A 27899-nucleotide genomic window follows, 5' to 3' on the forward strand; every position below is an offset into this window, starting at 1 on the left:
TTGTTTGTAGACTTTTTGGTGATGGCCATTCTTAAAGCATCCTTGTTTTCTGGCAACAAAATATTCCAGGCCTACTGTGATCGCTGCCCAGAACATACATTAATGATTTCTTCTCTCCAAGAAGTCCTGAGTAGCATCAGAGGCCCAATCTGGCCCAGGAATATACATCCCACCTGATCTGCACGAGAGCTGGTTCAAGCATGATGGCACTGCTGCTGGGAAACACAGGCCTTGGAAAGACAGATTTTTTAAAAAAAATTTATTCTTACTATTTTTTAAATTTTTACTGGTGTTTATAGTTGATTTATAATGTGCTGTACAGCTGTATAATATCTGCTGTACAGCAAGTGAATCAGCTTTATATATATATATTTGTTGTTGTTCATTCATTAAGTCATGACTTTCTGTGACCTCATGGACTGTAGCACACCAGGCTCCTCTGTTTTCTGCTGTTTCTCAGAGTTTGCTCAAATTCATGTCCACTGAGTCAGTGATTTTATCTAATCATCTCATCCTTTGCTGCTCCTTCTTTTGTCTTGATTCTTTCTCAGCATCAGGGTCTATTCCAGTGAGTCAGCTCTTCGCATCAGGTGGCCAAAGCATTGGAGCTTCAGCTTCAGCAGCAGACGTTCCATTGAATAGTCAGGGTTGATTTCCTTTAGGATTGATTGGTTTGATGTCCTTGCAGTCCAGGGGACTCAAGAATCTTTTCCAGCACCACAGTTCCAAAGCATCGATTCTTTGGCACTCAGCCTTCTTTGTGGTCCAGCTCTCACATCCATACATGACTACTGGAAAAACCATAGCTTTGACTATATGGACCTTTGTCAGCAAAGTAATGTTTTTGCTTTTTAATATGCTGTCTAGGTTTGTCATAACTTTCCTTCCAAGGAGCAAGCATCTTTTAATTTCATGGCTGCAGTCATTGTCCACAGTGATTTTGAAGCCCAAGAAAATAGAATCCGTCATTGCTTCCAATTTTCCCCCTTCTATTTGCCATGAAGTGATGGGATCAAGATGCCATGACCTTAGTTTTTTTAATTTTGAGTTTCAAGCCAACTTTGTCAATCTTCTCTTTGACCTTCATCAAGAGGCTCTTTAATTCCTCTTCACTTTCTGTCAGTAGAGTAGTATCATCTGCATATTTGAGGTTGTTGATATTTCTGCCAGCAGTCTTGATTCCAGTTTGTGATTCATAAGTTAAATAAGCAGGGTGAGACTATACAGTCTTGATGTACTCCTTCTTCAATTTTGAACCAGTTTCATGTCTGCTTCTAACTGTTGCTTCTTGACCTGTGTATAGGTTTCTCAGGAGACAGATCAGGTGGTCTGGTATTCCCATCTTTTTAAGAGATTCCCACAGTTTGTTCTGATCCACACAGTCAAAAGCTTTAGTGTAATGAAGCAGAAGTAGGTATTTTTCTGGAATTCCCTTGCTTTCTCCATGAGCCAACAAACATTGGCAATTTGACCTCTGGTTCCACTGCCTCTTCAAAACCCAGCTTGTACAGCTGGAAGTTCTGTTATACTGTTGAAGCCTAGCTTGAAGGATTTGGAGCATAGTGCTGGCATGTCAAATGATTGCAACTGTATGGTAGTTTGAACATTCTTTGGCATTGTCCTTTGGGATTGGAATGAAAACTGACCTTTACCAGTCTTGTGGCCAATGCTGAGCTTTCCAAATTTGCAGAACCTTAACAGCATCATCTTTTAGGATTTTAAATAGCTCAGATGGAATTCCATCACATCCACTAGCTTTGTTCACAGTAATGGTTCCTAAGGCCCACCAGACTTCACACTCCAGGATGTCCAGCTCTGGATTAGTGACCACATCATCATGGTAATTTGGGTCATTAAGACCTTTCTTGTACAGTTTTTCTGTGTATTCTTGTCACCTCTTGTTAATCTCTTCTGCTTCTGTTAGGTCCTTCTGTTTATGTCCTTTATCGTGCCCATCCTTGATGAAATGTTCCCTTGGTATCTCCAAATTTTCTTACAGAGATCTTCAGTCCTTCCCATTCTGATATTTTCCTTTTTTTTTTTGCATTGCTCATTTAAAAAGACCTTCTTATCTCTTCTTGCTGTTCCCTGGAACTCTGCATTCAGTTGGGTATATCTTTCCCTTTCTCCCTTGCCTTTCGCTTTTCTTTCCTCAGCTATTTGTAAGGCCTCTTTAATCAGCCACTTTGCCTTCTTGTATTTCTTTTTCTTTGGGGTGGTTTTGGTCCTGCCTCCTGTACAATGTTATGAACCTCCATCCATAGTTCTTTGCACTCTACCAGATCTAACCCCTTGAATCTATTCATCACCTCCACTGTATAATCATAAGGGATTTTATTTAGGTCATACATGAATGCCCTAGTGGTTTTCCATACTCTTCAGTTTAAGCTTGCATTTTGCAATAAAGTCTCATGATCTGAGCAAGTCAGCTCCAGGTTTTGTTTTTGCTGACTGTATAGAACTTCTCCATCTTTGGCTGCAAAGAACATAATCAATTGGATTTCAGTATTGACCATCTGGTGATGTCCATGTGTAGAGTTGTCTCTTGGGTTCTTGGAAAAGGGTGTTTGCTATGACCATCGGGTTCTCTTGACAAAACTCTGTTAGCTTTTGCCCTGGTTCATTTGTACTCTAAGGCTAAACTTGATCGTTATTCCAGGTATCTCTTGACTTCCTACTTTTACATCCCAATCCCATGATGAAAAGAATATCTTTTTTGGTGTTAGTTCTAGAAAGTGTTGTAGGTCTTCAGAGAACCAGTCAGCTTCAACTTCTGCATCAGTGGTTGGGGCATAGACTTAGATTACTAGGATTTTGAATGGTTTGCCTTGGAAACTAACTGGTATCGTTTTGTCATTTTGGAGATTGCACCCAAATACTGCATTTTGGATTCTTTTGTTGACTATGAGGGCTATTCCATTTCTTCTAAGGGATTCTTGCCCACAGTAGTAGATATAATGGTCATCTGAATTAAATTCACCCATTCCCATCCATTTTAGTTCACTGATTCCTAAGATGTCAGTATTCAATATTGCCATCTCCTGCTTTATCACATGCAATTTACCTTGATTCATGGACTTAACATTCCAGGTTCCTGTGCAATATTGTTCTTTACAGCATAAGACTTGACTTTCACCACCAGACACATCCACAACATAGTGTCATTTCTCCTTTGGCCCAGCCATTTCATTCTTTTTGGTGCTATTCATAATTGCTCTTTGCTCTTCCTTAGTAGCATATTGGACACCTCCTGATCTGGGGTGGGAGGGTCATCTTCTGGTGTCATATCTTCTTGCCTTTTCATACTGTCCATGGGTTTCTCCATGGCGTGGGTTGCCGTTCCCTACTCCACTGGACCATGTTTTGTCTGAGCTGTTCACTATGATGCATCTGTCTTGAGTGGCCCCTGCACAGCATGGCTCATAGCTTCATTGAATTATGCAAGTCCCTTCACCACGACAAGGCTGTGATCCATGAAGGGGACATATACATCTACCCACTCTTTTAGACTTTTTTCCCATGACAGATTTTTTTAAGATCCTGAGTTCATACAGACATCTCCGTTTAGCATTCATCACTAAATCCTTTCTCATTTCATTCAGATTTTTTTCCTATTAACATGCCTACTTATAATGTAATCCCTTCTTTATGAAATAAACAAAATGTGGTATATCCATACAATGAGATACTCTTCAGCAATAAAAAGGAATGGACAGTTTGCTACATGTTATATGGATAAACATCAAAATACTATGCTTAGTGAAATAAGCCAGACCCAAAAGATGTCATGCTGTATGATTCTATTTATATACGAAATGTCCAACAAAGGTAAATCTATAGAGACAAAGCAGATGAGTGGTCACCTGGGCTGGGGTAGGATTAGGGAGCTGTGGGGGGTGATGGAAGGGGCCGTGGTGAGGAATTGTACAACTCCACAGACCTAATAAAAATCATTGAGTTTATATTTAAAACAAGTGACTTATATGGGCACATATATTAATAACAGTTGTTAAAAAAGTAAACCCTTCTTTCAACTGCTACCCATACCTCAGTTGGTTATGTTGACCCAAGATGTTCCATTGTATTGACTTTTAACTAAAAAAACCTTAAAACCTGTTTTCTGTACCTTGCAGTTGATACATCCCTCCTGGTCACAAGTTTGCCTTATTCTATTTAACAGCCATATATTCATTTTGATGTCAAGCAGAGCCAGAAGCTGACCATTTATTGCTCATCGCTCATCTGTTCATTCCTACCATTTTTTCACACAGGCACTTCATTTTTGTGAAATATTTTGGTTATTTTCCTCTCTGGTGTTCGAAGAAGAGATCAACAGTTGCTGTGACTGACTTCCTGCTGAGCTGCTATGAGGAGTGAGTGTGGTGCTTTACTCACTAGCTGTTCTCAAAACATAGAAATATCAACCCAGGCCAGCTTCTGACCTCTGGGGGAGGAAATCCACAAATGACACATTTTACTTGAAAATACTGGATTTAATAGAAAATATCACATTGTAAACAAGTTCATTGATCCATTAGCTTAAAACAGAATGGCAGTACAATCACGTATAAAAGCTAAAGGTAAAACACTGGTACCAAACACAGTGCTTAAAGAGAGGCCTGAGCCAGACTCTGAAAGATGTTTCCCAGAAAAGAGGTGGCAGCAGCTTTCAGCTGGCACAAAAACAGGGAGGAGGAGGCAGCATCAAAACCGTCAAGGCATAGAAGTTAGAGGAAAGCAGAGCAGTAGACTCATTTTGTGAACAAGGAACGAAGGAGAAAGGGGCAAAAGCAGTGTGTTTCCTGATGTTCTGGGAACATGAGGCCATGCCACAGGAGCCCAGGAGGGTTAGAAGGATAGGGTATTTTATGTGGGGAAAGGATATTAGGCGACTTCCAAAGTTGGTATATTTTTGGTGCTCAGCTCTTAGTGTAGAACATGTCACTTGTGTGTTTCTAAACTGAGCTGCTTGCCCTGGCCCCACAACCTTGGCTGAATACAGCTTTGAACTTGACAGTGTCTGTTGCCCCTGTGGACCTCCTTCATGTGTATGAGAGGTTCCACAGTGAGACTTTGGAACAAAACACAGGACTCCCGTGGGAAAAATGTTTCCGCCTTCCAGTGCTGGAAGGTCCCTGTGGGAGGGGAGTTTGACGTGGCTAGGTCCCTTGAAGCTCTGAGTTTATAGAAAGCCTTCTCTCTAGCCCCACCCACCCAAATCCTCTCTCAGAGTCCTCTGAGTTCAAGGAAGGGCCAACTGAAAGAGCAGGAAAAAAAAAATGGGGAAAGAAAGTAAGGGATAGTTTCCTTCCCATGGCCTCTGTTATTGACCAAAAGGACTGCTTCCTCATATTGATTTTAGACACAGAGTGTTTATTCCTTAATCTAAAACAGTGATTCTCAAATAAGGGGCAGCTCTCTTCAAGAGGGACTTTCAAGACTCTCCAGAGAGGTTCTATCCAATATATATAAGCCCTTAACTTCCTCCCCAGTTGAGAATCAGTGCACATGGTAGAACTTACTGATAGGAATGTAGTATACATATGAACAGTGTCAGACAGAACAAAAAGCTAAAAACCCCTAGTCAGTGGGGCAGACATCAGAATTATGGAGTGATTCCTTTTTTTTTTTCTGATTAAGAGTAAGTTACAAACAAGTAGCTAAACTCTATGACCAAACTCCATGCTGCATAGTCAAGAACAGTTTGTCCACTTATCTGGAGTAACCATACTAGATTAAAGAAATACAATTCTGTCATCCTAAAGACAATTTCCAGAAAGATCGGCCTGTCCCAATGAGGTACTTGATACCAGGATTAGCACAGGCTAATCACTGTATGGTTTCTTAGAAGACTGGCTTTTCTCTATTTCTTTCTCTTTGATACTGTACAAGGGGTCCACCAATTTGTTATGGACAAGCATTAAACCTACAAAAAATGAAAAACAAAAGTTGTTAATGCAGGTAGAGGCAGAGTTCCATTATCAACAGTAACGTCCAGGAGCTCTCAAATTTTGTCCTAGAACTGGTACTCATCATCATTTTTCTGTGGGCCCAAATGATAAACATCTTAAGAATAGGAAAAGAATTTGTTATTCCTATTGAATGCTAGAATCCATGGGACTTTTATAAATTCAGTCTCTAGGACAGTTGGCCATTTGTTCACCAAAGAACAAATTCTATTCGCCTGCTCAGTAAATGAGGATTTTCATGTTTGAAGCAGTGAGTGTCCTCTTTAAGTAGAAGAAAAAAGATCTTCATGACAGTTCAGTGCCTTGACTAGAAGGAAAAGGCCTGTATGAGATCTGAAAAGAGAAAAAATCTGAGGCTCAGTATCACTGCAAGGAGTTCACCAAATTGCCCTAGAACTCCAACTTTGATTTCATTCTTTTCTCCTCCTCAGAGCAAGCAGGTCTCCAAAAATGGACCCTTACAGTCATGGATGGAAAGAAAAAACTGTATTCTGAGAGGAGGGTTTGATTTTTTTTTTTTAAATCACAGTTGTGAATTACAGTGGTCAGAGCATGCAAGCTAGATCCACTCTTCACTCCTGGCACGTCTGAAGTTGGCTACCTACTCTCTGACCCACCTCACCCTCACCTTTGAAATACTTGACAGTCTTCACTTTCAACTCCAGGGTAGCGTCCTCGTCGCACACAAACACTGTGCGGGGATGCTGCTGGAAGGCAGACACGGTCCACATGTGGTTCACTCCCTCCTCGATGGCCTTGTACAGAGCAAACGCCTTGTGAGCACCTGTGATGAGGATCATCACCTGGGGATCAGAAGACAAGCCTGTGATGGAGGATAAGAAGCAGCAAAACTGGAAGTCCAGACACCTGAATTCTAGTCTGGCTGCCCAAAGTGATCGTAAGGACTACTGTTTTTATATGTCATTCTAAGTCGTTAGCATGGGGCACACTATGCTCCATGCTCTATGTGCTTTATCACACAAGTAGCCCGAAGTGGGGAGCATCATTATCCCTACACTCTAGGATAAGGAAGTAGGTTCTGTGATGGGGGTTTAAGTAGCCTGCCCCAGGTTGTTTCTAACCTAGAGTCCGTGCTCTTGACCACCACGTAATTGTGCCTTCTGGCACCTCTGATGATGTCTGTGAAAGTGCCCTGTGAACACATGTGCCGTGCACACCGAGGCCCACACCTTATCCCAACTGTTCTGACACTAGGTCCCAGGGCTTCTAGGGTGGGTGAGTTTTCAGTGACAAACTGAAAAAGAGGGGTCACAATCGGCACTGTCTACAAGGAGGCCTTGGAAGCAATGGTGAGAGTTATCTGTGTGGCTGCTAAGGTTGAATCCAAATAAGGCTGCCCCTTAATCTGGTCACTTTTCAGTTCAGAGTATTAGACCTGCTCATGTGACTTGGAGTCATGCTTTTTGTCTAAGTAAAACAGGCACAGACTCCCCTCAACGCTTAAAATATCAAGATGTCAAGTGTTGGAAAGTGATTATAAATAGCTCTCCATATACCCTTTCATTGTAATTCACTTGTATCATGGAGTTGTGAGCAGGATCTACTGTTCCTTGCTTGAAAGATGAAAAAACAGAGGCACAAAGAGAAATGTGACTTGGATGCCAGAATTCATTTTCAAAAAGAGAATTTCCAGATTTCCAGCCCCAGGTCCTTTCTGCATACTGCAGGAAGAGCCCTCAAACCACAGTATTTACCAAAACCAGCAAAATGATCTCCCTAGGTACTGATTCAAGGTTACCCAACAGAAATCTGCTGCCATTTCACAAAAGTTCATTTTAGACAGGGAATCTTTTTCACTGATTTACATGTTTGTTTACAGACTTGGGCAAGGAAAAGTTGAAGCTAAAATTTCTGTAGCTGCTTCTCACTGAATATATCAGAAATGAAGAGAAAAAGCTTCTAATGAAAGTAAGGAAACTGGAGCCACCAAAAAATTCTAATGATACCCAGATTTCTATGGAAAGACTTAACTAAATTCAGGTCAAGATACTATTTCTATCACACTTCACATTTATGAATCTCTACACACAGGGCTATAAGCACAAGCATCTTGTAGTTGCAGGGGGAGCTCCCTTCAAGCAGTGACTGACCACCACCAACTGCAGGGAACCAGAGGGTCCCCTCAGTACCTGGGCAGGTACAAATTCATATTCTGACATTAGTGATGCTGGGTAAGCAGAGACTAGGAGCCTGCAGCTTCCTGGGCAGTCACTGTCGAAAGGTTTCACCTCACACTGGGAAGAATGGTTACTTCCAGAGAAGGAGAACAGTGAAGGGTCTCAGTTGGGACTTTAGCCTTATTTATAATGTCTTCATTTTTAATAAAAGTGAATTCAGGTGGTACTTGTATAGTTAAAATTAGCAGCAAAAAGACAAGTCTAGCTCCGCCCCCACCCCCTCACCCCCTGGCCAATGAAAGGCCTGTGGATGCCTTGCACCCTTACCTCTCTAGCATCCATGACAGTGCCCACGCCCACCGTCAGGGCCATAGTGGGCACCTTGGCAAGATCTCCATCGAAGAACCTAGCATTGGCCAGGATGGTGTCCATGGCCAGCGTCTTCACACGGGTCCTAGATACCAGACTGGAGCCCGGCTCGTTGAAGGCAATGTGTCCGTCAGGGCCGATGCCTGCCCAAGAGAGATGGGGCAGCCCTGTCAATACCAGGGATCCAAGACTTCAAGAATGGACAATTCCTCCTTCCCCACTTAGGGTCTGAAAAAAATCCTTGAAGACCGTGTCTCTTACCTCATTCAATTAAGATACACTTTAAGCATCTGATCTTCCCCCCTTGTTTCTAGCTGAGGCATACACACACATTGTTAAATTGCTAACCCCCTCAGAAAGCTAAGGAGAGAGCAATTCAAAAAGCTTCTGCCCCCCAGATCATCCAAGTGTAACTTTTCTCTTGTCTGCCACTAGTCATGGGTCCCGCTGCTTGGACAGTCACACTGAATAAAACATACACAAGGCCTGGAAAGGGGCTGCCATGTTTATAATATCTCAAAACATGAGCATTCCTAGCCTCTTCCTCCCCACTTGGAAGTAAAGAAGGGTTAAATCTGGAGCAGTAAAAAACTTCAACTTCAGCCTCCCACCTCCGCCAGCTGTGGGTGACTCCAGAGGCCATGACAGACAGAAGTGTAAGAGGGCAACTCAGGGTAGGGAGACCCTAGGGCCCCACCCTCTCTCTGCTGCTCTGGCTGGCTGACCCAGGGCAAGTCACAAAACTTCTCTGGGGTTCAATCGCTATTTATAGTGTGCAGGGGTTGATGGTAGAATCTTTTAGAACTACATGAGTCTGATTTTTAATGTTTAACTGATCAGCCAGTTCCCGTGACTGATCCATAAAACTCCATCTAGGAAACAGAGGGAATCGGAGTCCAAATCCAAATACCTCACTTTAGATAAGACACTGAAGAAGAGGAGATGCCCCAGATCAGTTTCTGAGCAGCAGGGGCTCCCGCTCTGTGCCTTCCCTGCCACCTCAGGCGAACAAATGATCCCTGCCACTGGCACAGACAGGAAGCTGTTTGGGAGACAAGCATGGGTCTTGTCCTCTTCTCATGTGTTCCAGCCACCCTGGACACCTCCTGCAGTGTCGAGCTCACCTCCAACAAACAGCTCAATCCCGCCCGCAGCCTTGATCTTCTCTTCAAAGGCATCACACTCAGCCTGCAGGTCAGCTGCATTCCCATCCAGGATGTGAGTGTTTTCTGGGTGGATGTCAATGTGCTTGAAGAAGTTGTTCCACATGAAGGAGTGGTAGCTCTCTGGGTGGTCTCGAGGAAGGCCTATGGGGCCATGGCTGCACTCAGTCATGCCGGGCTGAGCCAGAGTCCGCCTCCCAAAGATGCCAGGATACCTCCTGACCCCCAGAGACACTTTCAGGGAAGAGCCTATCAGGGAGGCTGGGGCCCCAGCCCTCCCACCCCCAGCCACTCAGGATAGGCTGAGCTGGTATCCTTGTCTGCTCATGACCATGGGACTAGGCCCTCATTCTGATCTCCTTTCACAGGGAAATGGCCAGAGGCTGCAGGCTAGGGTCATTCTGGGCCTCTAGAGGTAGGCTAGCCTCCTGGGGGGTAACGACTGGGTCCATCTAGGGAAGGAAGCAAGCATACCCCTTACCCTATGCCTCCTACCCCACCATTCATTCCCAGTTACACCCTGCTCAGCCTGAACCCCAACCTGAACACCAGGGGGCTGGCGAGAATTAATTTCAGGGCTTCCCAAAAAGCATGTTTTTCAGTCAAGAAGAATGTTTAAAATGCATGTTTCAGGGGCTGGGTATGGAGAAGGAAATGGCAATCCACTCCAGTATTCTTGCCTGGAGAATCCCATGGACGGAGGAGCCTGGTAGGCTGCAGTCCATGGGGTTGCTAAGAGTCGGACACGACTGAGCGACTTCACTTTCACCTTTCACTTTCATGCATTGGAGAAGGAGATGGCAACCCACTCCAGTGTTCTTGCCTGGAGACTCCCAGGGATGGGGGAGCCTGGTGGGCTGCCATCTATGGGGTCACACAGAGTCGGACACGACTGAAGCAACTTAGCAGCAGCAGCAGGGATTAGGGGAGTGGGGAAATGGGTAGTTGATGTTTAATAGCTAGAGTTTTAGTTTTGCAAGATAAAGAGAGTTCTGGAAATTGGTTGCACAACAGTGTGAAAGTACTTAATGCCAAACTGTACACAGAAAGACAGTTAAGATGGTAAGTTTTATGTTATGTGTAGTTTACCACAATTAAAAAAAAAGAACCTTTCAAGTGAAACCATTACAAGATGATGGTAGGCAGTACAGAGGGTGACAGGAGTCCAAGGTGCCACTTTTAAGGACACCAGTCTCAGCTCCCCTCCCAGTATACTTGGCAGGAAGGGGACTAGAAGATGAACAGAAGAAAGTCCAAACACAGACAGTGGGGGGACATGCCCCAGCCATGGGACCCCAGATCCCATTTGCAGTCATTTTTTCCAGAAAGAAATTGCATGGAGCTAGGGAGGAGACAGAGGGGGCAATATGCTAAAGTTTATCAAGTGTCTGCTTCTGTAGAACAGAAGCTTCCACATCTGTTATATCACTTAATGCTTACAGCCCAAAAAGTCAGCTTCATTAGCTTCATGTCATAGCTGAAGAAACCAAGGCCTGGAGGATGTGGTATCACCAATTGAGCCTACCACCAAATGTCACTGGTTCCGAGATGTCCCCAATCCTCTCCTGGCTGATACTGTGAGGCGAGGAGTATGACTTTTCTGGAATCAGGTAAGACCGTGAAAGACAAAGACTCACCCACATATTCATCCATGTTGAAAGTCTTCACATATTTGAAGGACAGGTCTCCATTCTTATAGTATTCAATCAGTTTCTTGTAGCAGCCAAGTGGGGTACTCCCTGCAAGAGAGGCCACAGCAATGAACCCCCTTCATTGCCCCAGAGGGCAACCAGGAATGAATCAGGGATGCTTCACTAGGAATACCTGTCAGATCTGAAGTCCTACCCAATGCTCAATCCCAACTGCCATCCATTGAGTTGCTGGTTTAATAACCTATTTTCCCCCTAGACTGCAAGCTCCAGGAAGGCAGGGCTATGTTTGTCTTGTTCACTGCTGAATCCCTAGCACTTAAAGCACTGACGATTGAAATGACTGTGATTAGCACCTGAGTGAATGTCAGACTTAATTGCCAACACGATATTCCCTGAGCAACCAGTATGTGAGAGGTACATTATGGGCATGCGGAGAAGTGACAGACTCAGCAGCCACCCTGGAGGAGCTCACTGTCTAGGAGAGGGGACACATTACACCACATAATGTCAGCTGTGGTACAGGCTAGCCTGTGGGTTCGGGGAGACCTGCCCTTGGAGCAGCAAACTCGAGTGCAGTTTCATTAAAACGTCAGTCATAAACCCATAAAGAGGCAAGAGGACTACTGTAGATTAAGAAACTAGATATGCATGAAGCCTGACTGGACATTGGATTAATTTTTTAAAAACTACAAATAATAAATGGACAATTAGAGGGAAAATTAATATAGTTTGTATTAGATATTGTGAAATGATTTTTAATTCCCCTAGGTATGATAGTAGTATTGTGGTTATATAAGAGAATGTCTTTATTCTGAGGAGTTATGTGCTAAAAGACTTAGAGGTAAAAGACTTAGAGGATCTCTGGACCTTTCAAGTGGCTTATAAGGAGTGTGTATGTATGTATAGGCAGAACATGAGCCACAGGATATGAAAGTAAATATGCAAAATGTTAACAACTGGTGAATCCAGATAAACAGTACCTATTCTTTCAGCTTTTTTGAATATGTGAAACTGCTAAAAATAAAAAGATGGAAAGAAAAAAGCCCCACCCAAACCAAGTCATTCTTTTCAGAACCCACTAATGGCTTCTGAATAATACCCAGTCCTAACAAAGGCTCTGTATAACTTGGCCCCTGGCTGCCTCCCACCCACCTCAGGAATCCTGCTTCAAGCAGTTTCACCTCAGGGCCTTTGCACATGGGGTTTGTTCCCTTTGCCAACATTGCTACCCTACCAGTATCTGCACAGCCAACTCACCTCTTTAGGGCCTTTACTCAGAGACTTTCCCTGTCCCCATATCCAACACTAACTCCCACCCCTTCCTGAACATTCCCTATCACTTTCCCTGCTTCATTTTCTCCTTCCCTCTTATCACCATCCAGTCTACTCTGTATTTTGCTAATTCACTTGTTTATGATGTTTCTCCCACTATAAGCTTTAGGAAGGCAGGAATTTGTGTTCTTTTTATTCATTGCTGTATCTCTGGCATTGAAAACAGTTTGGCATATAGCAGGTATTCGAAAAATATCTGAATGAATGGCAGCAGCCCCATTCACACAAAATAACCAGCTTGTCTCTGTGACATGGTCTTAGCTATGCCTGAGCTACACAGCTTCCCTGTCCTCCCCCTGAACTTTGTCATGTCCATTTTCCAAACTTCTAGCCTTCCCATCAATCCTGTGTGTTGTTGTTGATCAGGCACTAAGTTGTGTCTGACTCTTCTCGACCCCATGGACTGTAGCACACCAGCCTCCTCTGTCCTCCACTATCTATTGGAGTTTGCTCAAATTCATGTCCATCGAGTCAGTGATGCTATCTAACCATCTCATCCTCTGACACCCTCTTCTCCTTTTGCCTTCAATCTTTCCCAGCATCAGGGTCTTTTCCAGTGAGTCAGCTCTTTGAATCAGATGGCCAAAGTACTGGAGCTTCAGCTTCAGCATCAGTCCTTTCAGTGACTATTCAGTGTTGATTTCCTTTAGGATTGACTGGTTTGATCCCGTGAGCTCCCCAATATCTAGCCAATAAATTCCTTTTCTTCTTAAATTAGCCAGAGTAGGTTTTGGTAGCTTCCACCCAAAACCCTGACTGGTGCTTCATCTAACAGGAGTATTCCAAGGAACCCACATGGAAATGCTGTGCTGGTTCAAGTGTGATAGTAAGAAAGGGGCCAGGTCTTCGACAGGCCTAATACCACTCTGAGGGGGCTGGATTTATTTTGCAAATGATGCGGCAATGGGGAGGGGTTTCAGCAGAAGCCCAGACTCCAGCCTAGCCTGACTGTACAGTTAGAAAACAGGATGTTAGTGCAGCCCTGTCCTAGTCTGAGATGTTAGTGGTTTCACAGGCACCTGCATATACTCTTCCCACAAACCTCTTGAGCAGAGATGGGGAAACTTCAGCCCACAGGCCAGATCTAGCGTACTACCTGTTTTTGTAGCATTCATAAATTAAAGAACAGTTTAAAAAACAAAAGAATATTATGATATATGAAAATTATATAAGCTCAAACTTCAGTGTTGGTAAAGTTTCACTGGCAGACAGCCATGCTCATTTATGTATTGTCTAGGACTGTTTTTGAGCTACAAGGACAGAGTTAAGTGATTGCAATCACTGGTTATATGGCCAGTGAAGTGTAAAATATTTATTATTTGGCTGTATATAGAAAAAGCTTGAAGACTCACCCAATAGTATATGGGCCACTGAGGCAAATCCACCCCATCTCTGAAATAATCAGAACATTTGCCTTGACGAGCTAGAATCAAAATATCCTCCGATAAAGGCAGCATTCTGATTTTTTCCCCAAAGAAATTGGAACTGTTTTTCACTTAGGTTCTATGTTTAATTAAGTCTTACAGAAATTGCTTTGAGTGATTCAATTCTCCCAAAGACGGTGCTTAGTTATTAGCACTATAGGTGCAGAGAAGAGAAATTACTTCATTACATAAAATGTATGTCTTAAGGTATTTGGACTTAATTCTGTTAAGGACACTTGGCTCCCAGGGCTGACTTAGAATATAGCCTAAAAATCAAAGTTTTTCGTGCCTAACCAAGATCCCTTCTACTCCAGGATTCTTCAGGAGCAGGCAGCAACAAAACAAACCCCAGAGGGAGCTTAGCTGCTGCTAAGTCGCTTCAGTTGTGTCCGACTCTGTGCGACCCCATAGACGACAGCCCACCAGGCTCCTCCATCCATGGGATTTTCCAGGCAAGAGTACTGGAGTGGGGTGCCATTGCCTTCTCCACCAGAGGAAGCTAGGTCCTCTGTTTTGTATGCCCAGCGCGCAGGGGTGTTGTTCATTCATAGGGGCAGTACCTCAGAGCCCTCCTTGCAGTTCCTTGTCTGAATGAGCCTACCTACCTGGACCCTTGAGAGCCCCTAATGCCTTTGCCCACTCTCCCCATCCCACAACGCACCAGTAGGGAGCCCCAGGGTGAAGTACTTGTCTGGCCCTGGGTTAAACTGGATGATGCGGTTCCTGATGTATTTGGCCGCCCACTCACTGGCCTGAGAATAGTGGTCCAGGATGATGAGCTTCATCGTGTCCTGCAGAAGCAGGCGACAGAAACAATTATTGGTAAGACATAAGGAGAAAGGGGTGGAGGTGGTTGTGATGGAGGGGTAAGCCCCTTTCTCTAGGCTGAGCCAGAAAGAGGAAGGCTCTTTCAGTTCACAGGAATATCAAAAAGCTGGGCCAAGTGCCTCCACCACCCAGCAGGAGGCGCTGCTGCGGGACAGACCTGGGGTCCAATCTCGGTTCCTCCATTTATCACTGCAGGACCTTGGTTAAGGACCCAAGTTCTTTGAGCCTGTTTTCTCTTAACTTGAAAATGGGGACAACAGCACCTACCTGAGAGATTTCATGATGGTGAATATTAAATGAGAAAATGCCTGTAAAGCACATAGTATTCAACATAATATGTTGGCTAGTATCTTGTAGCTCGACCCAGGCCCCCGTTCCCCTTCTTGACGACCCTCACCTGGCTAGATGCTATGCTCTACCCTTGAACAACTCCTCACTAAACAGGTCATGGGATCATCTTGGATCACTAGAGTAGGTGGCGGACTCGAGAGGTGTGTTCTCTTTCAGTACCAGAGAGGGGTGCTCCTACGGGCCGGCCTTGCTTTGTGAATCCTGTTTCCACCACAGAACGCCGGGTAAAGGCAATCGCTCAGGAATTAGGGCGTCTACTCCTCCCCCAGCACTGCGGTCAAATCAGAGTGGAAAGGCCCGAGACTGAGGTGGCTGGGTCTGCGATTCATGGGGTTTTCCCCCCACCCCAATGGCAATCCCATCGCCCTCCCAGGAAGGAGGTCCAGGCAGATTGCTGGGAATCCCGGCCCCGGGGTGCCGGAGGCTGGGCAGCACCCCGACCTCGCCCGCGAAGAGGGTCCCTGCGGACCCCGCTCCCCACTTACGCAGATGCCTCCCGCGGCGGCTGCAGCGACTGCACCGGCAGCCCCGCCCCGCGCGGGTCATGTGGCTGCAGGTCACGCGGTGGCGCGCTCGGTCGCCGGGGCTGATTCTTAGGGGCCGCGGCTCCGCGGAAGCGTCTGCCCCGCGGGCCAGGGGCCGCCCACTGTGCTTTGAGTTCCGGGGCTGAGTAGGCCGGGGTGGCGGCGGAGAGAGTGGGTGGGAAACGGGACCCGGAGACTGGTTTGGTGGAAGAGAGAGACGGGAGGGGGTCCCAGGTTGCTCCTAGGGATGCAGTCCCCCGGGCGGGGGTTCTGGGACCAGGTTTTCAGTTTTGGGGGTGAGGCCGGGGAGGAAGAGCAGAATCTCTTCCTCTAGGGCTGAGCTTGTCTCTGACCTTTATTTTTTTAGGTGTCATTTCTTTACCTAGATAGTACTGCTTTTTTTGTTTTCAATATAATTGGATTTTTTTCTACCTCTAGGGGGAAAAAAATCAATCTTTGCAGCAGTATAAACTAGAGAAAAACGTAAACTCTTGGTCTCCTCTATTCCTCCACCCTGAGATCATGTTAACAGTTTAGACTACATCCTCAGTGAATTTTCGTTAAGATCCTTATATTTTACAGAAATGAGAACATACCAAACGGGCCATCCCAAGGCAGCTGGGCGCCCATGTCTTGCAGTTCCCCTGACTCGGCTCGCCCTTTCCTTTTGGGCCCAGCTGCGGCTCCATCTTCTGGTGAGACCCTGATGAGCTGGGACTGTGCAGCGAACACAAGTTCTGGGTACTTGTTATTTGGCTTCACTGTTGGTGTAGGGTTTTTTGTTTGTTTGTTTTGCTTTATTTATTTATTTATTTTTAATTTAGTTAGAAATCTCATCTCAGACTGAGGATTGCAGATGTTTCTCAGTGAGGTTCCCACCCTATTCCAAATACTTCAGATAATAGGCTGCTGGTCAGTTGCCTTCAGAAAGGTCTAGGAAGTGACCTTAATTGGGCCTTAATCAGTCCTTAAAGAATCTGCCTGCAATGCAGAAGACCCAGGTTCAATCCCTGGATCAGGAAGATCCCCTGGAGAAGGAAATGGCAACCCACTCTAGTATTCTTGCCTGGAGAATCCCGTGAATAGAGGAGCCTGGCGGGCTATAGCCCATGGGATCGCAAGAGTCAGACACAGCTTACTGACTAAGCCACCACCACCACTCCAGAGTTACCCTTTCTGTAGGGAACCGGTGCGGGTGTCTGTTAACTCTGGAGACTCTGGAGTCCGCATGGGAACTAATCAAAAACGCCTGGGTTTGAATTCTGTTCTTGCCAATATCCACTTCTTGAGTGAGTGACTCAAGCCAATGACTCCCCTTCCCCAATTCTTAATTTTCTTCTCTGGAATTTGGGGATTGAGTGGAAATTTAGTAATACTGACCTCATGTGGCTATTGTGAGCATTAAATGAAATACAGTGAGCCCTCCATGTCCATTGTTCCACATGCACAAATTCAACCAAACTTGGATAGAAAATATTCGAAAAATAATTTCTAAAAGTTCCTAAAAAAGCAAAACTTGTTTTGCTGTGTGCCCGGCAACTGTTTACATAATATTTAGGTTGTCTTAGGGATTATAAATAATCTAGAGGTGATTAAAATATACAGGAGGTTGTATATAGGTTATATGCAAATACTGTGTCATTTTATGTAAAAGACTTGAGCTGGTGTGGATTTTGGTATTTGTGGGGGTCCTTGAAGCAATCCCCTGGGAAACCGATGGCTGACTATATTATCATAGATCCATGATACCCTTTATTTCCTCCTCCCCTCCTTCAGTTCAGTTCAGTTCAGTTCAGTCGCTCAGTTGTGTCCGACTCTTTGCTGCTGCTGCTAAGTCATGTCAGTCGTGTCCGACTCTGTGCAACCCCATGAATCGCAGCATGCCAGGCCTCCCTGTCCATCACCAACTCCCGGAGTCTACCCAAACCCATGTCCATCGAGTTGGTGATGCCATCCAGCCATCTCATCCTCTGTCATCCCCTTCTCCTCCTGCCCCAATCTTTCCCAGCATTAGGGTCTTTTCCAGTGAGTCAACTCTTCTCATGAGGTGGCCAAAGTATTGGAGTTTCAGCTTCAACATCAGTCCTTCCAATAAACACCCAGGTCTGATCTCCTTTAGGATGGACTGGTTGGATCTCCTTGCAGTCCAAGGGACTCTCAAGAGTCTTCTCCAACAACACAGTTCAAAAGCATCAATTCTTCAGCGCTCAGCTTTCATCACCATCCAATTCTGACATCCATACATGACTACTGGAAAAACCACAGCCTTGACTAGACGGACCTTTGTTGGCAAAGTAATGTCTCTGCTTTTAAATATGCCATCTAGGTTGGTCATAACTTTCCTTTGAAGGAGTAAGCGTCTTTTAATTTCATGGCTACAATCACCATATGCAGTGATTTCAGAGCCCCAAAAAATAAAGTCAGCCACTGTTTCCACTGTTTCCCTATCTATTTCCCATGAAGTGATGGGACCGGATGCCATGATCTTCATTTTCTGAACGTTGAGTTCTAAACCAACTTTTTCAATCTCCTCCTTCACTTTCATCAAGAGACTTTTTAGTTCCTCTTCACTTTCTGCCATAAGGGAGATGTCATTTGCATATCTGAGGTTACTGATATTTCTCCTGGCAATCTTGATTCCAGCTTGTGCTTCTTCCAGCCCAGCATTTCTCATGATGTACTCTGCATATAAGTTAAATAAGCAGGGTGATAATATATAGCCTTGACGTACTCCTTTTCCTATTTGGAACCAGTCTGTTGTTCCATGTCCAGTTCTAACTGTTGCTTCCTGACCTGCATACAGGTTTCTAAAGAGACAGGTCAGATGGTCTGGTATTCCCATCTCTTTCAGAATATTCCACAGTTTATTGTGATCCACACAGTCAAAGGCTTTGGTATAGTCAATAAAGCAGAAATAGATGTTTTTCTGGAACTCTCTTCCTTTTTCTATGATCCAGTGGATGTTGGCAATTTGATCTCTAGTTCCTCTGCCTTTTCTAAAACCAGCTTGAACATTTGAAAGTTCACGGTTCACATATTGCTGAAGCCTGGCTTGGAGAATTTTGAGCATTACTTTACTAGCGTGTGAGATGAGTGCAATTAAATACTCTCTAATCTAATCTTCTGCCCTCCTCGGACTCCTCCCACTCCATGCCTGGGTTTAAACTGTTACCCATACTCATCCTCCCATCCTCTTGTTTTAGAACTAAAGTTGTCTAATTAAAAGAATTGTGAGTACACCCCTTACCCCAATTTTTTTGTTTGTGAGTTCATCTATATAATCTTTGTTCCTTGTCATTCCTTCCTGTCATGAAGATAGTTGTGATGCCTGGAGCAGGGGAAGCTATATTATAACTGTGAGGCAACAAGCATGAAGCTAGACTGGAGGATAGAAAGAACTTAAGTCTTTGATATTTGACAAGTGCTAGGAGAAGGCAATGGCACCCCACTCCAGTACTCTTGCCTGCAAAATCCCATGGATGGAGGAGCCTGGTGGGCTGCAGTCCACGGGGTCGCTAAGAGTTGGACACGACTGAGCGACTTCACTTTCACTTTTCACTTTCATGCATTGGATAAGGAAATGACAACCCACTCCAGTATCTTGCCTGGAGAATCCCAGGGATGGGGGAGCCTGGTAGGCTGCCATCTGTGGGGTCACACAGAGTTGGACACGACTGAAGTAACTTAGCAGCAGCAGCAGACCTCCTACCGGAGAAGGCAATGGCACCCCACTCCAGTGCTCTTGACTGGAAACTCCCATGGACGGAGGAGCCTGGTAGGCTGCAATCCATGGGGTCCCTAAGCGTCAGATATGACTGAGGACTTCACTTTCACTTTCACTTTCATGCATTGGAGAAGGAAATGGTAACCTACTCCAGTGTTCTTGCCTGGAGAATCCCAGGGACGGAGGAGCCTGGTGAGCTGCCGTTTGTGGGGTTGCACAGAGTCAGACACGACTGAAGCGACTTAGCAGCAGCAGCAGCAGACCTCCTACTCCTGACTTCCTCTAAGGAAATAATAAATATCTCTGTGGGATATTTATTTAAGCCACTGCTGGTAGAGTTTTCTGTGACTTAAGATCAAAAACATGACCCACTGTTATAGCAGATGACTCAGGTCAGAAGAAAGAAGATACCTTTCTTGTGTATGAATCTTTCTTCTAATAAAATCCAGGAAAGTTTAGAGCTGTCAGTGAGGCATGTGGAACCAATAGAAAACAGACACAAAGCCCTGCTGACATCAGTTGAGCTGTCTAGATCTAACCATATCCGAAGCCAAATATACTCTGTTGGGTTTAAGTTGGGTGAATAACTGAATACAAAAATAAATATCTTTTTTCCCCTGAGATTAGTTATGGGATACTCTGGAAGAATATTGAGGTATCTATTGCTGCATAACAGATTATCCCAAAACTTAGTGGCTGAAAACAATAATTACAATAAGGGCTAAAAAGAAATGTGCTATCAAGTCATGAGACCTGGAGGAAACTTAAAATGTGTGTTATTGAAAAGACTATGTATTATAATATTCCTTTTATTTCTTTTTCTTTTCTGATTGCTGTGGCTAAAACTTCCAAAACTATGTTGAATCGTAGTGGTGAGAGTGGGCACCCTTGTCTTGTTCCTGACTTTAGGGGAAATGCTTTCAGTTTTTCACCATTAAGGATAATGTTTGCTGTGGGTTTATCATATATGGCTTTTATTATGTTGAGGTATGTTCCTTCTGTACCAGCTTTCTGGAAAGCTTTTATCATAAATGGGTGTTGAATTTTGTCAAAGGCTTTCTCAGCATCTATTGAGATAATCATATGGTTTTTATCTTTCAGTTTGTTAATGTGGTGTATCACATTGATTGATTTGCAAATACTGAAGAATCCTTGCATGCATCCCTGGGATAAAGCCCATTTGGTCATGATGTATGATCTTTTTAATATGCTGTTGGATTCTGTTTGCTAAAATTTTGTTGAGGATTTTTGCATATTTTAATATTCCAACCATATGACTTTCTGGAAAAGGCAGAAGTACGGAGACAATAAAAAAGATGTTTTCCAGGAATTAACAGGAAACAATGGAAACAACAGGGAGGCTGGGATGAATGGGTGGAGTACAGAGATTATAGGGTAGTGAAACTATTCTATATGACACTGTAGTGATGGATAGATGTCCTTCATTGTATTTTTGTCTAAACCCATGTAATGTACAAGAGTGAACTCTGATGTAAACTGGACTTTGGGTGATTATAATGTGTAGGTTCATCACTTGTAACAAGTGCACCACTTTGATCAGTAGTATATTGAATGAAGTCTCATGAGAGATCCTGAACCAGAATCACTCAGCTAAGTAAATCCTGAATTCCTGACCCAAGCTGCAAGGAAATAAACATTTGTTGTTTAAAACTGCTGCATTATAAAGTAATTTGTTATGCGGCAGTAGATATCTAACACACTCGGGAAAATTCCATAGGTGGGACAGATGTTGAGCAAGAGATCAACCAACCCCTGTTTTCTCTCCCCTGTGCCTGGAGGTGCATCGACCGACCCACCGATGACTCTCCATTCCTCAGGCCACACCTTCCCACATTGTGCTGCCTTCTGCTGTGTTTGTGAATCCCCTGCCAAGGCTTCTGCTGTTACTTGCTGTCTTCTCATTATCTGAGGCCATGTCTTAATCTCCATTTCCTATAGCTCTTTCTCACTTTCTTTCTGATCTCACTACTTTCTCACTGATCTTTGCATTTCCCATACCACCTAGCTCAGTACCTGGCATATAAAAGTCAAAGCCCCACATGTTTCAGAGCATTGGCTGTGGAGCCCAGTGGGTTCAGATACTAGATCAACCACTTATTAGCTGGGACGTTTTCTTAATCTCTGTGCCTCAGTTTCCTCAACTGTGAAGTAGGGAAACTTCTTCATAGGGTTGTCATGAGGTTTAAAATAGATTGTCACATGTAAAGCATTTGGAACTATGCCTGAACATGGCAGCTGCTCCATAAATATCACTTATTAGGTTGAATCATACAAAAATTGTCATTTATATGGATTAGAAACCAAATACTGTCCATTTTACATGGTTTAATCCCATATTATTATTGTTGTTGTTGTTCTTGCACCAGAGTTATATACAGAGAAACAGTCTGGTGACCAAAAGCAATTAGAATTGTTATTAAGGTCTCTAGAGGAATATCAAAGACAATCCAAATCAGAACTCAGAGCACCTTTTAAAATTCTCCTTGCCTCATTCCTTTTACTGCTAACCAGAAAACCTTTTTCCACTGCTCGTTCTAAATTCTTAACTAAAAAAATCTGCCCCAACACCCCATCACACATAACCAGCCAAAGCAGGTGACTGCCTCACCCTTCCTTCAACTTAACGTCCATTCTCCTTTTCCTTACAGTAAATTTCTCTGTCTTTTTTGATGCAGATACCAGAGTTTGGCTTCCCAGTTGTTCTCTTTTCCTCTCTCTCTCATTCCAAAAACCCACATATGATACTGCCAAAAACTGGCTTTCTAGAGAGCAGGTGAGAAGGGAGCGACTAAGAAGGCAAATGCAAAATTCTTTTTTCTCTGTTTTTAAAAAAATTATTTATGGTAAAAGCAGCATAACGTTTACCATCTTAATCATTTTTAAGTGTTCAGCTCGGTATGGTTAGTACACTCATGTTTTACAACTCGTCTCTACAGCTCTTTCATCTTGCAAAACTGAAACTGCATACCCATTAGACAACAGCTCCCCATTTCCTCCTGCCCTGAGCCCATGCAGCCACTACTTCTGTCTCTACCAATTCGTTTACTCTTGTTCCCTCATATACAAAGAATTATATGGCATTTGACTTTTTGCAACTGACTTATTTCACTTAGCATATGTTCTCAAGTTCCATCCACATTGTAGCATGTGTCAGAATGTCCTTCTGTTTAAAGGCTGAAAATTATTCCATTGTGTGTGTGTGTTGTGTATATACACATATATACATACATATCTTTTAATCTCTCCAGGTACACTAGGTTGCTCCTACCTCTTGGCTATTGTAGAATTCCTTTTAAGTGGAGAAATGTGGACAAGTTTAGTAATTTCAGGCTCCTTCACAAGGGGATGACAGTATAATAAGCTGCATGATCATGTGGTTCAGATATTAGATGAGAAAGCAGCTCAGAGTCCCAAGAGAGCCACATAGATCAAAGCTGCAGAGACCTGGGGCATATCCAGGAATGCAGGCCAGAGCCACTGTTTGACTTTGATTCCCAGCTCTACCACTTACTGATTGTAACTTCTGGGAAGTCACTTAATTTCTTTCTGCTTAATTGCTTCATCCATAAAATAGGAAAATAACACCTACCTTATGGTATGTACTATGAATGCCAAGAGTAGTTACCTCAGGGAGGAATAAATAATTTAATACATGTAAAGCACTTAGAACAGTGCCTGGCACTAATTAGCTGTGACTAAGGGATCGTTGTTATTATTACTAGAGTTTTGAGATGGGCATTGAAAAACAGTTAGGATTTGGTCACTGAAGAGGAGGAGGGTGGCATTATGGACAGAGATGATCAGAAATAGGAAGCCACAGAGGCTGAAGGAATAGTGTTTCCAGATTTAAGAAAAATAAACAGGATACCCAGTTAAATTTGAATCATTTCTACTTTCTTATGCATATATATTTTGAGATAAAAGAAAATCCTCCATGAGATATACTTATTCTAAAAGCTTTTTTTTGTTTTGGCTGCGCCATCTTTGTTGCTGTGTGGGGCTTTCTGCAGGAGCAGGGAGTGGGGGCTGCTTTCTAGCTGTGATGCACGGGCTTCTCGTCGTAGTGGGTTCTCTTATTGCAGAGCACAGACTTTAACTGCATGGGCTTGAGCAGGTGCAGCATGTGAGCTCTGTAGTTGTGGCTTTAGTGTTTTCTTGGTATGTGGAATCCTGGACCAGAGATCGAACCCATGTCCCCTGCATTTGTAGGCGGATTCTTACCTCCTGTACCACCAGATAAGTGTCTCTAAAAGCATATTTTTGTTTATCTGAAATAAATTGCATCTAAATTAGAGTCCTCTTTCTTTCTTTATATTTCCCCGGTGATTTGGATCTTAATAGCTCGTTGTTTTGCAGGATTTTCTTATAAAATTCCCAAAAGTGACAGTCTATGTATGTTTCATTTACATTTATAAAATTTTACATATTATTTTTGGCTGTCCTGGGTCTTCATTGCTGTGCTCTGGCTTTCTCTAGTTGCAGCAACCAGGGGCTACTCTTTCATTATGGTGCATCAGCTTCTCTTGTGGAGCATGGGCTCTAGGTGGTCTTGCTTCAGTTGTTGCAGAAAGCAGGCTTGGTTGCCCTGCAGCATGTGGGATTGACAGGCGGATTCTTAACCACTGGACCACCAGGGAAGTCCTATTTACATTTTAACGTGATTTCTGTAGTGGTCACAACCAAGTTAACTTGTCCTTGGCCATTGAACTTTTGCTAAGGAGAAATCATGCTCAGTGTAATGTAAACACAATTATAAATTTAGTTAAAATATCCAGCATTGAAGATAAAATTGTTGTTGTGTCAATAGAAATATGTATTTGGGTGAATCACAGCTTCATGATAAAAATGATGTGTTTACTAAATTAGCAATGATCTTGGAATTGCTTGTCACTCACATGTAATTTATTTGTTTTAAGAGGGAAGATAGTTTGAATTTTTTAAAGTTTTTAAAATTAAATTAATTCATGTTTTGGCTGTGCAGCTTATGGGTATCTTAGTTCCCTGACCTGCGATAGGACTCATGCCCCCTGCAGTAGAAGCATGGGGTCTTAACAACTGGACCACCAGAGAAGTCCTTCCCTTTATTTTATACTGGAGTATAGTTGATTTACAATGCTGTTAGTTTCAGGTGTATGATTTACAATGTTGTGTTAGTTTCAGTTGTAGAGAATAGTGGTTGAGTTATACATATACATATATTCATTCTTTTTCAGATTATTTTCCCATATAGGTAATTATAGAGTATTGAGTAGAGTTCCATGTGCTATACAATAGGTCCCTGTTGATTATGTTTTATATATAGTAGTGTGCACATGTTTGTTTGGTTTTGAAGTACAATTGATCTACAACACTGTGTTAGCTCCTGGTACACAACAATGTGATTTGATATTTCTGTATGTTACAAAATGATCACCACAATAACTCTAGTTACCATCTGTCACCATATAAAGATATTACATTATTATTGATTATATTTCCCACACTGTACATTTCATATCCATGATTATTATTTTGTAACTGGAAGTTTATACCTCTTAATCTTCCTCACCTGTATCTCTCATTCTCTCACCTCTCTCCCCTCTGGCAACTACCTTTTGTTCTTTGTGTCTATGACTCTGTTTGTTAAGTGTGTTCATTTCTTTTGATTTTAGATTCCAATTCTACATATAATTGAAATCATATAGTATTTGTTTTTCTCCATCTGAAGTAGCATAATGCCCTCCAAGTCCATCCATATGGTCACCAATGGCAAGATTTCATTCTTTTCTTATGCTTGAATAATATCCATTATATATACATATATACCACTTCTTCTTTATCCATTCATCTATCAGTAGGCACTTAGATTACTTATAGATCATTGTGGTTTTGGCTTGTATTATTAACTTTTTAATATATATGCAAAAACTACATATTTAATGTATATATTTGATGAATATGTATGGGCATATGTATTCCCTGGGGAACAGTCATCACAATTAATAGATGTATCCATCACCTCCAGAAATTTCCTGTGTCCCTTTGGTTTTAGTGTGTGTGTGTGTGTGTCTGTGTGTGTGACTAACTCAACTCAGTAAGACTGTCTGCAAAAAATTGCTACTGTTTTTGAAGTCCCATCTGGAAGGCAATTCTACTTGCAATTGCCTTATATACAAGCTTTTCTCATGAGAAAAATATTGCACAAAACAAAAATAATTTCTGCACTGTGATTCTTTGCATTTGGCTCTGCCATAAAAGAGGGCTTCCCGGGTGGTGCTAGTGGTAAAGAACCTTCCTACCAATGCAGGAGATATAGAGATGCCAGTTTGATCCCCGGCTGGGAAGGCCCCCTGGAGAAGGAAACTGGCAACTACTCCAGTATTCTTTCCTGGGAAATCCCATGGACAGAGGAGCTTGGTAGGTTACAGTCCAAGGGGTTGCAAATGGTCAGACGTGACTTAGGAACTAAACCATCACCACCACCACCATATACACAAAAATAGATATCTGACGATGTGTTAATATTCAAAATATATAAGGAACTCATATAACTTAATAGCAAAAAAGCCTGAAACAATCCCATTTTAAAAATGGGTAGAGGATCTGAATAGATTTTTTATAAATAAGATATACAGATCACCAACAGGTACATGAAAAGATACTCAATACCACTAAATCATCAGGAAATGCAAATCAAAACCACAATGAGGTATCATCTCACACCTGTCAGAATGACTATTATTGTAGGAAACAACAAATGTTACCGAGAATGTGGAGAAAAGGGAATCCTCATGCACTGTTTGTGGTAATGTAAATTGGTGCAACGATTATGGAAATCAGTATGGAAGTTCCTCAAAAAATAAAAAACAGAACTGCCATATGATCCCACAATTCCACTCCAAGGTATTTATTTGAAGAAAATGAAAACACTAATTTGAACACATGTATGCAACCCTGTGTTCACTGCAGCATTACTTAAAATAGGCAAGATATAGAAACAACCTGTGTGTCCATCAATGGATGAATAAAGATGATGCAGCATAGATTACACAATGGAACACTATTCAGTCATAAAAAGAATGAAATCTTGCCATTGGCAACAAAATGGATGGGCCTTGAGGGCATTATGCTAACTGAGATAAAACAAAGATAAAATAGCCCATGACACATACTTAAAACAACAAAAAACCAGGCTCACAGACAGAGCACAGATTGGTGGTTGCCACAGGTGAAGGAGTAAGGATTAAGAGAAATGGGTGAAAAGGGCCCAAAAGTACAAGTTTCTAGCAATAAAGTAAATAAGTCATGGAGATGTAATGTAAAGCCTGATGACTTTAAACTTTATCGCATATTTGAAAGTTGCTAAGAGTAAATCTGAAAAGCCCTCATCACAAAGAAAATTTTCTAACTGTATGGCGACACTTGCTGACTAGACTTGTGATCACTCTGCAATATTTATAAATAGCAAATATTATGTTGTTCACCTGAAACTAATGTTACATGTCTCTTACACCTCAAGAAAAAAATATTTCTGGAAGGTTGAAAAAATAAAAACCACTACAAGAATCAGAGATTGATAATCTCACAGCTGTGAGAGAGTACATCCGTCATTCACAGGTTCAAACTCTCACTATAAACAGCTGGATCCAACCCTTAAAAGGGCTGCAAAACTGCAAACTAACATACATTGAATTTAACGTCTGATGATTTTTTTTTTTTTAAGGTGAACTTCCTGTTTGCCTAAAAGTGGGAACTGCACTTTTAAGGCAAAGTCCCTCAGCAAAGCCGGAGCTGATTTTATGAAAGCGTCTGGGAAGCCCGGGAGCGGGGTCTGGTGGATTTTCAGAAGAGAAAGGATTTCAGGATGTAAGGACTTTGCAGCTGTGTTAATGTATCCGTGGAGCAAGGCTGCCTTTGGCCGGCTGACTTTCCAGAAAGGTCCTGGGAGTGAGACGCTTGCTGATTGGCTGTCGTCTAGGAGCATGGACACTGTCACTGATTGGCTGGCTTTTAGAGGCTTGGGTCGGCCTGGATTTGCTCACATAAAGAAGCATAGTTACTGAAGTGAGGGTGTCGCTGATTGGCTGGTTTTCAGGGGGAAAAAATCAGTTCTTTCTTACTCACGGTGGTTACTGTTCACGGCGTGGGACTATGGCCAAAGAACAGTGTTTTCCTTTCCTGAATGTGCAAATAAATACATTTAATTCTGAGTGACCCGTTTTATTTCCTTCCGCTAAACCTGCAGGAGATCATAAGAGGTTGCCTGAATCTTTATTTGTGGAGGTACGTTTTTCAGCTGGTGTTGCCATTTAAGTGATTCAAGCACCAATTACTGTGGAGGAAAAATAGCTCTGACGTATTTTGGTAATTTATTGAAAAAAGCTGAATACAAGACATTCAGGGTGTCCTAACAGTCAGTACAGGA

At 42.9% G+C, this 27899-nt stretch overlaps 2 protein-coding genes across 4 annotated transcripts in view; one reads left to right on the top strand and one right to left on the bottom strand.

Moving 5' to 3' along the window:
* Positions 1 to 27684, top strand: part of RNF14 (ring finger protein 14) — a 55195-nt gene extending 27511 nt beyond the window's left edge. For both annotated transcript variants that reach the window (XR_008705482.1, XR_008705483.1), the window contains exons 10-12: positions 4272 to 4373; positions 6635 to 6867; positions 27198 to 27684. The gene's annotated coding sequence lies outside the window, so the exon portion shown is untranslated. The remainder of the gene's footprint in view (positions 1 to 4271; positions 4374 to 6634; positions 6868 to 27197) is intronic.
* On the bottom strand, positions 4473 to 16484 carry GNPDA1 (glucosamine-6-phosphate deaminase 1). 2 transcript variants are annotated; one of them, XM_055556281.1, is made up of 7 exons: positions 16347 to 16484; positions 14709 to 14838; positions 11277 to 11378; positions 9601 to 9783; positions 8435 to 8619; positions 6598 to 6772; positions 4473 to 5926 (listed from the first exon to the last, which is right to left on the bottom strand). In XM_055556281.1, exons 1-7 carry the CDS (start codon positions 16437 to 16439, stop codon positions 5826 to 5828), a joined length of 969 nt encoding a protein of 322 aa, XP_055412256.1. In that variant the 5' UTR covers positions 16440 to 16484; the 3' UTR covers positions 4473 to 5825. The 2 variants fall into 2 exon arrangements, with proteins under 2 accessions (XP_055412256.1, XP_055412263.1); XM_055556288.1 differs by lacking the exon at positions 16347 to 16484 and adding an exon at positions 15712 to 15861.
* Positions 27685 to 27899: the final 215 nt, after the last annotated feature.

The sequence above is a fragment of the Bubalus kerabau genome, chromosome 1 (assembly GCF_029407905.1).
Source record: "Bubalus kerabau isolate K-KA32 ecotype Philippines breed swamp buffalo chromosome 1, PCC_UOA_SB_1v2, whole genome shotgun sequence".
NCBI lineage: Eukaryota > Metazoa > Chordata > Mammalia > Artiodactyla > Bovidae > Bubalus > Bubalus kerabau.

Excerpts from the sequence above, each read along its gene's own strand:
- GNPDA1 (XM_055556281.1), bottom strand. The coding sequence starts at position 16,439 with ATGGAGCCGCAGCTGGGCCCAAAAGGAAAGGGCGAGCCGAGTCAGGGG. Across the intron at positions 9,784-11,276 it reads CAACATGGATGAATATGTGG|GCCTTCCTCGAGACCACCCA; the intron begins GTGAGTCTTTGT and ends ATGGCCCCATAG. Across the intron at positions 5,927-6,597 it reads GACTGTCAAGTATTTCAAAG|GTTTAATGCTTGTCCATAAC; the intron begins GTGAGGGTGAGG and ends CATTTTTTGTAG.